This window comes from Perca fluviatilis, chromosome 2 (genome assembly GCF_010015445.1).
Source record: "Perca fluviatilis chromosome 2, GENO_Pfluv_1.0, whole genome shotgun sequence".
Classification (NCBI taxonomy): Eukaryota; Metazoa; Chordata; class Actinopteri; order Perciformes; family Percidae; genus Perca; species Perca fluviatilis.
This window is the reverse complement of record NC_053113.1, coordinates 15,639,337-15,651,427: the sequence shown is the minus strand read 5'-3', so window position 1 is coordinate 15,651,427 and position 12,091 is coordinate 15,639,337. Positions and strand designations below refer to the sequence as shown.

The 12,091-nt window shown below is 39.5% G+C and overlaps 2 protein-coding genes across 3 annotated transcripts; one reads left to right on the top strand and one right to left on the bottom strand.

Moving 5' to 3' along the window:
- Positions 1-380: 380 nt before the first annotated feature.
- On the top strand, positions 381-4,787 carry lyrm9 (LYR motif containing 9). 2 transcript variants are annotated; one of them, XM_039818454.1, is made up of 5 exons: positions 381-528; positions 1,553-1,695; positions 3,742-3,834; positions 4,022-4,077; positions 4,371-4,787. In XM_039818454.1, the coding sequence occupies exons 2-4, from the start codon at positions 1,576-1,578 to the stop codon at positions 4,037-4,039; spliced, it is 231 nt and encodes a 76-aa protein (XP_039674388.1). In that variant the 5' UTR covers positions 381-528; positions 1,553-1,575; the 3' UTR covers positions 4,040-4,077; positions 4,371-4,787. The 2 variants fall into 2 exon arrangements, with proteins under 2 accessions (XP_039674388.1, XP_039674380.1); XM_039818446.1 differs by lacking the exon at positions 4,022-4,077.
- A 2,016-nt stretch (positions 4,788-6,803) lies between these two features.
- On the bottom strand, positions 6,804-11,587 carry ift20 (intraflagellar transport 20 homolog (Chlamydomonas)). The gene is made up of 5 exons (XM_039792258.1): positions 11,463-11,587; positions 9,288-9,425; positions 9,101-9,186; positions 8,870-8,973; positions 6,804-7,604 (listed from the first exon to the last, which is right to left on the bottom strand). Exons 2-5 carry the CDS (start codon positions 9,412-9,414, stop codon positions 7,523-7,525), a joined length of 399 nt encoding a protein of 132 aa, XP_039648192.1. The 5' UTR covers positions 9,415-9,425; positions 11,463-11,587; the 3' UTR covers positions 6,804-7,522.
- Positions 11,588-12,091: the final 504 nt, after the last annotated feature.

The following is a 12,091-nucleotide window of genomic DNA, read 5'->3' as shown; positions in this document are numbered from 1 at the left end:
CTCCTCCTACTTTTACTTTTAAAGGCCACAAGGGAGCAGTGTGACCACGGTAAGGGATCATCCTACAATAAGCTTTCAATAGCTCTAAGTTCGCTTTATGGAAAGCCGTCATCCTGAAACAATCATTGGGATTGGCTGCGCAACAGAGGGCGACTGTCAATGATTCAATGTAACATGGACCCATGCTGATGCTAACACAAGAAGAAGAAGCGACTTTGCGTTTCCTAAGATGTCGAAGGCATATCCCGCCCTACTCTGCCTTACTCTACCTCTGATTGGCTTACCCTGACATTTCACCTTAACTCTAACCAATCTCACTCATCGTGCCTAAACCTAACCAATCCCACCAACGCAGGCAACGAGCACTTAGCCAATCAGAGGCAGAGTAAGGTGGGTCATGCCGTCGCCATCCTTGGAAAACCCAAATTTGCGGCACATTGGTGTTGTTTACTGGGCTAGTGACTCCAAGGAGGTTTTTACGATTCTGAGCGCCTGCTGACAGCCTTCCCTACAGTTGACAGAGATACTGTAAGCTTAACTTTATAGTTTGTTTGGCTGTGATAATGTAGCCACTGTTATGGAAGCTACAGCTTTCTGTCAACTAACTTAGCTAGCTAATTTAGCTTTATTTCTACGCAATGTTTAACGTTACCTGCACCCAGTTCTGTCTAGCTAGCTAGTCAAAGAAAGCATTACATGTACCTAGCTAGCTAACAGCTTATTGGTCACCTAAGGATAACGAAAGAAATCGTCACAGCGTATAACTTTAAAGCATATTAAGATTGCGGCATATTTAAAACACTTGGAAATTAAATGATGAAATGAAACATCATCATCAAATTGGATTAGCTAGCTAGCTAGCTAATGTCTCAGTGTGCCTGACAAATGTAACTTTGTCTGTCAAGTTGTCCATATAAATGCTGTCATGACAACACATGCCACTCAAACAAACCTTTCAAAAAGAGCTTAGGACAGCAGTTCTTACTAAAATATGTTCAGTGGCCTAAACGGCTGGCAGCAGTTCCTAATGGGTTTAATCTTGAATGGCCTAAACGGCTGAGGACTTATAAATCCAGTGTTAGACTGATGGAATAATAAATATATTGGGACCATTTAGTAGTTATAAGGGTAGTTAGCTCTTAGATTTTTCTACAGAAAAATGTTACTGTTGAAGGCATGCACTCTATTTTTGTTTTGTTTTATTCTAGATAACGTGTGTGTATTTATAATCTAGCTTTAGCAATCTGCTTAGTGTCTGGGTCCCAATACAAACGCTTCAAATGGCTTACCGGGGTGTCCCATTTCATATATCTTCATTATTTCTTATGATTGTCCTAGACTTTAACTGTTTTGCCCCCCAAAAAAAGAAAAAAAAAAGTGTAAAGCTGAATCGGCCACTGTAAGTAATAGCCTATATGTAAGACACTAAAAAATGATCTCTTCAGTGATTCATATGCTTTGGATGGGAGTGGAAACCACTACTTCTTTTTCTATGGTTACTAAATAAATATTGTCACTAACCCAAATAACTAAATTGTATTTTTACCAACAGCAGTTTAACCGAAGGAGGAAGGCATGCTGCCTTTAGTTGGAGCTGAGTTGACACCAGTGCAGCTCTATCGACATCTCCTCAGATGTTGCAGGCAGTTACCAACCCCAGCAATGCAGAAACATTATCGACATGCCATAAGACAGGTGAGGTCAACGTGTGCACTGACTATTGACAAGCTAAATGTTTTTCAAATTATCTTGGACATTGTATTTATATAGATTTTTACTGACAAACAACTCAAGTGACACATATCTATCTATCTATCTCTCTCTCTCTCTCTCTCTCTCTCTCTCTCTCATGTGCTTTATTTTGAAGTGACAGAGTTGCCCATCAACAAGGACAATTTGTGTACAAGAATTAGAAATAGTTTAAAAATAAATAAATAAAAGAAATAGTTTTAACAGTTTGACATCTCAAACAGTCCGATATGTTTAAAGGTAGTCCTACAGTCTGTCACAGATCCAGAGTTGTGGCTGCTGTCGATGGCTCTCGCAGCCGCAACAAAGTCATTGTTTGTAAAATGATGATCAACAAATCCTTTTCAGGTAGCTACCTTCTGTTTAGTCTTGCTTTGCCAGACCTTCCTCCACAGCGCTGCGGAGGAGGGTCTGGCTACTCCCCACAGCATTCCGGGATTGGGAGAAAAACGTGCTCTGGTTTATTGGCATTTCTTTAAACTGATCATAATCGTCTTGGGCGGTGCTAGGCGCCGGACAGAGCAACGGTGCCTCTGCAAAATAGCCTCGGGAAGGAACTTGTTTTGGTGGAACGTGTGTACGTTCAAAGGTTGTTTTAGTCGTTCAACAGAAACCTCAGACTGGACAGATAGTCTAGCTAGCTGTCTGGATTTACCCTGCAGAGATCTGAGGAGCAGTTAACCATAGTCCTCAGAAATCAACCGGAGTTTAAAATTCCAACCCAAAGAAAGCGAAAGGTAACAGACATCCGGCCGAAAAGGACATACGGCGGAATTTCCGGCTACAACGGAGCATTCCCGGAAGTGGAAGGTCGTGGATATGTAGACTATCTTCTGTTTAAACAAAAGTAGTTGATGATTCATTTTTAATGCCCTGCTAATCGGCTAATTTCAGATCTACTCAGGATTGTCCTCTGAGCCTCACTGTGATCACCAGATGAAAAAACTGAAAGGTTCCCTGTGGAGTTTCAGACCTCTAGAATGGCTGTGGAGCAGCTTTTTGTATGTGTGGGTCCCTGTTTTGTTTGTCTCATGCACGGGATGCGATTCGCTCTCGTGCAGATGGTTTCACACTATTCCACTTTAGCCTTTCCTCCGTACTCTACCAAACTCATTGTATTGTTTTTCGAGATATTGTTGATATATTTATGATCTACATAACCAAGAACAATAAATCATACAGCATTTATGTGTCATCGTTAAACCTTCTTTTTATTTTTGTTAATTTCTGTGGGTCACCATAATCCGGTTCCAGGAAATGCATCAAACAAGGCGAAACAATAAAAAATAAATCAAAAATAAATCAATAAAAGACAGATTTCAAAATGTCATCAAAACAGTTTCGTCAATTTCATTTCTATTTTTTATATAGTATACTTCCCTCAATTCTTATTGATTTTATCGACCCACCCCCACCCACCCAAATCACACCCACCTGAATCACACCCACCCACCCACCTACCCCCCACCCACACTACACCACACACACACACACACACCCACACATCCACACACACGTAAAATAAATTAACGGGCTTCTAAAGACAGGTTCTAGAGCGCATCATAAATTTGTCTCCATTGGCTATCAAATTGTTTATTTTTATTTTTGTCCTCTGACATTGATCTTTCAATACTCAGATAATACTTCATAAGGGCCTTCCAATTCTCTATTGAAGGTGCTTCCTTATTTTTCCAGTTTTGCAAGATCAATTTTTTAAAGATAAGAGAGGAAAAAAGTATCTGCCAACTAGTTGGATATCTTATTCCCTCTATATCTTGAAAAATACATATTTTTGGGGAGAATATCATTTCTCTATTAGTATACTTAGATAACCAAATGTCTATACCCTCCCAAGTCTTCTTTATACCTTGTACCTTGTCATCGTTAAACCTAAGTGTGGTTTTAGCCTAAAGATTAAGCACTTTCTACCAAATGAGTCCCCATTGTGAACATTAAAAAACAATTCATTATCCTGATCCTTTTGGTTTCCAGGGTTACATCAGTCACTCCGATGAAGACGACCAAGAGAGGATACAAATGATAATCCAAAGAGCTATTGCTGATGCAGACTGGATTCTTGATAAAGTAAGGATGAAGGCCTTTTTTAAAGGTACACTGTGTAGGAAAATCGCTATTTTTGGCAACGAGGATTCCGTCTCCTGTGGCTCGGCATTAAGTACGATCCTCCATTATGAACTAAAGTGCGGTGCGGGCTTTGAAATTTGCAGGGGCGATGACTAGCGCCTCTCACTGATCTCCTTCTCCGTTTCAGCTGGTTTCAGTCACGTGACACCGGCTCTGAACGAAAACGCGTCGTGGATTAGACAGGTAGGCTAGTGCTTTATGTCCCTCTCAGCCATTATAGTTTTTCAAAATGGCGGAACGACATGGAAGCCTCCTTGGACTTGCCCATCCAATGTAAATACAGATAAAAAAAATTATGAGGATAAGTCCGATCATTGGCAGAGGTCATTTTACACCAATGAGGACATATTTATGAATGAAGACACTGATTTTAACTAATAAAATACTTAAAACACTACACAGTGTACCTTTTTAATTCCAAGTTGATGTGCAGATAAATTCACACTATAATTCTTAATTCTCTTTTTGATTTGCAGTATACAAAGAAGAAGTGAAGTTCATAATCCATGAATACGTCCTCGGGTGTAGCATTTTGCAGAGCTGCACCTGACATGAATCATAGTGGTGGATGCACCGTTTCTATGTCTGACTTTTGAGTGCCCATTGTGTTATTTGTCCTCGTTATTGTGGGGATGTGAACAGTCATGGTCAAGTCAGCTTTATTGTCAGATGTGCTATACATGAAATTTCAGTCCTCTCGGACCCCCGGTGCAAAGCAAACATGATGAAAGGAAGGCCTCACGAGTCATCGACTCTTATACTATACTGTATGAAATGACTGCTCAATTGAATATAATATTCACTATCTATAAAAAAAAAAGTGTAAATACTGTTCTTAGATTGAAATGAGTTGACTATATACTGAATTCAATAAATTATTCTCAATATGTATAGCTTTGTTGTCTTAACAGTGTGTGTATATATACTTAACTCACAATAAAAGTGGAATTTTAGACATGAACCGGTAGTCCAAAGTGACTTAAAGAGGCTAGACTTTGTGGCCGGGTTGGTTCAGTGGGTAGAGCAGGCGCACATATACTGAGAAGTCTCTCCCCTTTCTCACCAAGCTGTCCTATCAAATAAAGGTGGAAAAGCCCAACAAATTATATTTAAAAGAAGAGGACAAAAAGGCTAGCCTTCACTTTTTGAGATAACAACACTTAAAAGCAACACGATGATCTATAGAGGGCAAAGTGAAGTGATGTTTTCCCCATTTGCAGTGTTTATGCTAACGGCACCAGCATTTCTCTTTTTAAAACTGGTAGTATTTTTTAGAGAGGGTACAGTTTCCAAATATAATAATAATAATAGTAATACCCCTAGCCCTGCACAAACAACACTAGTCTTTACATGACAGCAGCAATATACTGTATTGTGCAGTTGCCCGTTCCTCGCTCCTCTCCCTCTTGGCCAGGAAATGAAGGTGAGCTGGGGAGTCAGGCACCTCTTACCCTCTGTAACCTCAGAATAGATCCGTGTGTGTGTGTGTGTGTGTGTGTGTGTGTGTCTCGGAAGTAAAGAGGAGTGGTATTTCATTGGTTGGACTCCTTCATATAACTCAGTGAAAGTTATATTTCTCACTTTGCCAAACTTTTTTCTTCTTTTTTTTAAGCTTTTAGGGCATGTATCCCTCTCTTTCTCTCTGGCTAACTATTGGTAAAGACCAAGGCTACGATGTTCAGTTTAAATTACAGAAGGTAAAATGTCAGTACGTCACTTAGGAGCTAGCAGGGAGAGGAGTAGAACCCCAGCTGTAGTCCATCACAGAAGGGTTATGCATGTATTCTATCATAATGTATTTGTCACGTGAAATCATAAAAATAAAACTCCAGTTACATGCCAGAGGTGCCATTTCAGCTCAGGAAACTCCATAATACACTGATATCCAATTGGGTTAATTTTAGGATTTGATAAAACAATCCCTGCCCCATCACATCCAGTATATTCACATTGGAATGCTTTATGTGGCTCGTGTGCTCGAGGTAATTGCAGCCAATGAGTTAAGTGCAGATATAATTTTAAAGTGGTAGAATGTTGAGATTGAAAGGGGAAAGTAACTGATTCCGCAGGTAACCTTGTCAAAACCGAATGATTTAACACAGAACATGAAGAAAGACACTCCATCTGCTAAAGAAGTTAATGTGATACGACTGAAAGTTTGAAAAGTAAATGGTACTGAAACGTAAGTTTGTAAACTGCGGACCAAAATTGTGTAATAAGGCTTGTTTAGCTATTCTCAACTCTGCGAACTCTTTACCTATGTGTACACGAGGACTAGGGTTGCAAAGGGGAGGACATTTTCTGGTAAATTTTCATAAACTTTCCATGGAAAATTTCGTGGGAATTAATGGAAATTATGGGAATAAATAGGAATTTATGAGAATTAACTGGACATGTTGGGTAATTCATACAAACTCCATCTTATACAAACATAAATATAAACATGTGGGCTATACAATTAACACACATAGGTTAATAGCAATGGGTTATGTAGTCCTCCCCCCCCAAAAAAAATGTATGTAGTAGCCTATGCTGATTACTGCATGCGTGTCATTGACAAATATAGGGAGGACATTCAACTGAAGTTGCATTAAATCAGGTTGTTTTAACCAAGATTATGCTGTGAGATGGGTTTTTTTTCAACTACATTTAAGTTCCCTGTTATAGACTAACAGTATTATAAAGTTATATAAATTAGTTTATTCCCATTAATTCCAGTTTATTCCCATATATTCCCATGGAAAGTTTCCAACTTTGAAAATTCCCAGTTTTGCAACCCTAACGAGGACCACCCAACGGTGTCAAAATATATGAATATCAAATAATTGTATTGAAACAGAACATAATCGCACAATGTTAAACATCTCATCCACCTCTCTAACATCTTGATGGCAAAAAATGATGACCCATTTTATTGTGCAATACAATACAGGATTTATTCAAGTATAACCATTTGTCATCTTAATTAATACATTAAAGAAAATGACACACATTACATACAGAAAGAAGAAAAAGGACCGTCTATTCCTCATGTGCTATGCCCACTGACTGGTTGTACCAGAAGAATGAAATATAAGCAAACATACCAACACAGATGATCAAATCAGGATCAACTTCTATCTTATAAATGTATATACAGATGCATGCACATGCAGTATTTAAATTGATACAAAACGTAATAAAACTAGATATACAGAGTCATTTTTTTCCAGTATAAATAGTATAAATAATATTTACTTGTATAAATAGCTCCATCTGCTTTGAGGTTGGTCTGAGATATTGATGTTGAGACATTTGGTGTGAACAGGACTTAATGTTCCAAATATACACGCGTCCAGCACTCTTCAATCATCCCACCTGCTGACCAGGGTGGAAAACAACTACAGTAAACAGCTGTCGGTTGCCACACCCACACACCCACACCCACACACACGTCAGAAATAAGATGGAGAAAGGAGGTGGATATTTTTTAAGGATGATGTTGTAGCTTTGGGATTGCTTCGGGGAAAACAGTTGCAGCAAAGTATTTCTCTGAAGTGGGCCTCGCTCAGAGAAAACAGGACAGGCACTCTGGAAATGGTCGTACAGATGTCGTAGTTTTTTTTTTTTTGCTGTCTCAGTCACATCCTCACTTCTGCAGAATAAACTGGTCGATAAACTCGTTCTGCTCTGACTCCACCTTGGACAAGGCTTCATACTCAATACGATATCTGAAAGAAGGAAACATAACAGAAACCTAAATGTTCACCAATAAATGCAATAAGGCAAAAATAACAGTCCATCACATGACACATGAACTGTTAGAAATGCCAAGTACAGTAGATATCATGATACAGTAAACACTGATGTGACTGCTGATGTGTTTTTTTTTCTTCTTTTAATTGACCTTTAGACAGCTTTAAACTTATCCAGGTATAAGAGAAATGTACTCTTTTTTTCTTTTTTTTCTTTTTTGTTGTTGTTGTGCTGAATTAAAATAGGTTAGTCCAGCATTGCCAGACCTTCCTCCACAGCTCTGCGGCGGAAGGTCTGGCTAGTTCACACAGCATAACGGGATGCAAAATTACGAATCCCACTATGGCCACTATAGACCCACTTGGCGTGGCCATAGTGGTCGATTGGTTGGGGTTAGGCATTTTACCTTGAGTGGTTAAGGTTAGGATAGCCGATTGGTCAGGGGATAGGACCTGAACAAATCAGGTTACGTTACCTTACATAAGCATGGATGCCTAGCCAATAGTAGCTATTGAAGGGCGGGTCTTGGCGTGGCCAAAGGGGGGAGAAAAAAAAATATCGCCGGATGGGAGAAAAACGTGCTCTGGTTTATTGGCATTTCTTTAAAACAAATCACTATGGACCTTTTTCACAGCAGACATGTTGACTTGTCATAGTAGGAAAAGCACAGCTGAAACCAATAACCTTAACGATGGCTCAGTTCCATCAAGTGTCCCAGTAAGCTATTTCAGTGAGTCAGTATGCACAATACCAGGGCCTCTCCTAAGTGGAATGCAGCCATCATTAATGGTTTTGAATACACCTGTGCTTCTCCTACTATGACATGTCAACATGTCTGCCGTGAAAAAAGGTCTATTGTCTTGGCCGGCGCTAAGCGCTGGACTCAATGACGGTGCCTCTGCAAAATAGCCTCGGGAAGGAACTTGTTTTGGTGGAACGTGTGAACGTTCAAAGGTTGTTTCAGTCATGCAACTGAAAACTCAGACTGGACAGATAGTCTAGCTAGCTGTCTGGATTTACCCTGCAGAGATCTGAGGAACAGTTAATCATAGTCCTCAAAAATCCCCTGGAGTTTAAAATGCCAGCACAAAGAAAGCGGAAGGTAACTTTCTGGCAGCACCTGAACAATCCAGCACATAAAATGCCATCCATACAGACTAAAATATATAGGAAACCATGACCTATCCCGCCCAAACCAGCACTGTGTTTAGGTATTGGTGTCCACCCACGCACTGGTTACCTCTCAAGTTGCATCTTCTTCTCGGCTATGAGAGCCTGAAGCTGCTGCTGTTGAGCCTCTCTTTGCTTTGCCACGGACTTCAGCAGGTTTCTGGCTCCAATTGCCTCAAGGAGAAGAACACAGTATTATTAATAATAAGGTGTTGCTTTCACGATCAATCAAAAGTTCATACATACTACATATGAGGACTACAACATCTTCTGCAGTAGCAGCTTTAAATGCTAAGCTTACCTTCATCTTTTCTGTCTCCGCTTCTTTCGCCAATTCATCCACCAGCTCAATTAGACCTCCCACTATCTTCTGGAACTGGCCAATTTCTGCAAAGGACAACACATTTGTACATCCTGTAGGATCTGTTGATGTTGGTGGGGGAACCGTAGATCAGCTTAATGAACTTGACAAAATATTCAGTGCTTACTGTCCACAAATTCTTTACACTCTTCCTTGAGCTCTGAGGTTTTCTGGCTGACATCAGGCTCCAGTACCCGTAGCTTGTTGAGTTCATCAAAATAAAAGCCTGCCTCGGCTAACGGGTCTTTAGCCATGGCCACGGGGCCTGTCCCAAAGGAGACATGAAGAATGAGGGATGGAGAACAAGACAACAGAAAAAGCAAACACAATTGAAATATTGGCTATCCAGTGAGAAGCCCTCTTTAACAAGAAACAGTCGTTTTTCTTCTTTCCTTAAATAATAAGGAATTTTTAGACAGTCTTTTTGACAGGACAGCTGAAGACATGAAAGGGGAGAGAGAAGGGGAATGACATGCAGCAAAGGGCCGCAGGTCGGAGTCGAACCCGGGCTGAGCTATCCGGGCGCCCAATAATAGCTATTTTAACAGACATAAATCTGTATAACTCAGAGACTAAATGTTTTATATACATTTGAAATAGTTTTGACCCCAAAAAGAAGAATGGAATGATTAAAATTCAGTCAATGTCCCCACAGTGTTGTATAACAGGGCAGAATATACTGTTGGAACAATTTTTTTCCCAAAATACCCTTCAATTTTGTTTTCCAGTCCAGAAAAGCGCAAGTGACCCTTGATCATTAGTGAACCACAATGGTGCAAATGGGCTCTGAATATTTTGGGAAGCTGTTTTTCTTTGGGCTCTCTGCAGACTACTCCGTGGTTAGCTTCAATACGTTTAAATTGTGATTCGTCAGTCTATAGTATGTTCAGCTGATATTCCCTGATCCAGTTCCAATAGTGCTAAGCCTAGACTAACCTTAGATTTCTATTAGGAAGTCTGAAGAAGAGCTTTGCTAAAGCAACACACCTGTTAGTTCCAGCTTGTTATAGGCTGCATTCTTGTGCACTTGACACTGAAACCAGAACATGTTTCTATTTAAATGTGCACACATTGTAATGCTAAGCTTCCAGTTTCTTCTACCAATGTTATTTATTCTATTCTTACTAGAGCTGCACAATATACCGTTTTTTTTTTTTTATCGTCATCGCGATATCAACTAGCGCAATACACACATCGCTAAAGGCAGCAACGTATCGCGAAAGACTCTTCAGAGATTTTTTTGTGTTAGTTGGACGAAAATATCAGCAGAAAACTGCACTTTAAAATGTAACTGTCATTTTTTAGTGGTGCCTTTATTATCCAATTCACTGTTCAATTTGTTCAATAAAGAATGTTGGGAATGATTTCCTTTCATTTGTTTTGAATACAACAAGCAATTTGTTGTATCTTAGCAGAATACTGGAAGCAGTAGAAATGCATTACAACTGAGTACACTTTATCGTTTTTTTTAAACGCAATTAATCTCGTTGTGGCGATATTAAACAACGTTATCGCACATTTTCCTCATATCGTGCAGCCTTAATTCTTACTTAACTGTTGCTCAGAGGTATCTTCGTCTCTTCTAGCCTCTCAATTGTCGGTCTGGTTTAACCGTTGTACAGCGTTTCGTTCTCCATGTACAAACTATTACTAAAAAAAAAAAAACCTTCATACCATTTTTTTTTGGAAAGATGTCTTTCTACAACCTAAAAGCATGAAAGACTATTCAAAAAGATAGAGTTGTAGTCTCAGTCAGCTGATTGTACCCAACCTAGCTTCTGTGGCAGGTGATTCCAAACTTTTGAACTGCAGTGTACAGTATATTTACACTGAATTCAACAGGCTTTATAGCTTGATAACATAATGCTGACAAGTGGCTTGCCATCAGACTATCGCACAGTGATAATATCTTGCTGACAGTTTCTGGATCTTCTTGTTGATGCAAAACAAACATTTGGTTGAACTATGACCCTTCAATGAAAGATCACCATATGGTAGGACGAGACGGCGCTTTTTTTGCATGCATTATGTAAAATATTAAATGAGTTTAGTCTCTTTCAAAATGTGGAAATAGCTATAACGGTTTCCCCTGTGGAAATATCTAACCTAAAATTAAGTTACATTGGCTAAATTAACTCAGTTAGCTAGCTAGCTACTTAACGTTAGCTAACGTTAAGCCTGCTCACAAAAGCTAATTGGACTAACACACACACTATCCTCGTTAAGACGAATTAAGTTCCTTAGATAACGTTGTATTAAACCGTATCATACAATGTTTGGGACAGAAAACAATAAAGTGTACCTGTTTAAACCGCTATCACCGTTGTGCGATGTGGCACAGCAAGCAAACAAACCCAAGGCAGCAAGCTCCTCCTCCCGCTGCCAAGGAAACCAAAAACCTTCTTCGTGTGTTTTACGGCGGTTGGCATCCAGCTCAGTGGTGCATTACCGCCACCTTCTGCTCCGAAAGGGTGGATCACACAGTAGAGTATCTAATTCTCTTTAGAATAAATAAATAAATAAACATATTTCAAACAAATAAATACCCTATTACCTCCCCATACGCGCGCACACACACACACACACACACACCCTAACCTGCCGTAGGCCTGTATATCCTCCATGCTTTATGACCTAATACAGGGGTCCTCTTCAACGTTTTTTAAGCCAAGGACCCCTTAACTGAAAGAGAGACGGATCAGGGACCCCCTACTACATATATTGTATAAAATGAAGTTGCATATTAATCTGGTCCTACAATAACTTTTAGGGCAGCCTAAAGCATTTATAGATACCTTTTTTTGCAAAATGTGAAACAAATGTGAAACAGTCAATCCTTTGGGATGAACTGTATCTGTGGAGATTTGCTAATAATATGTTGGAATCATGTTAAGACTTTAATTTTTGAAAAAACTTTCAAAAATTAACAAT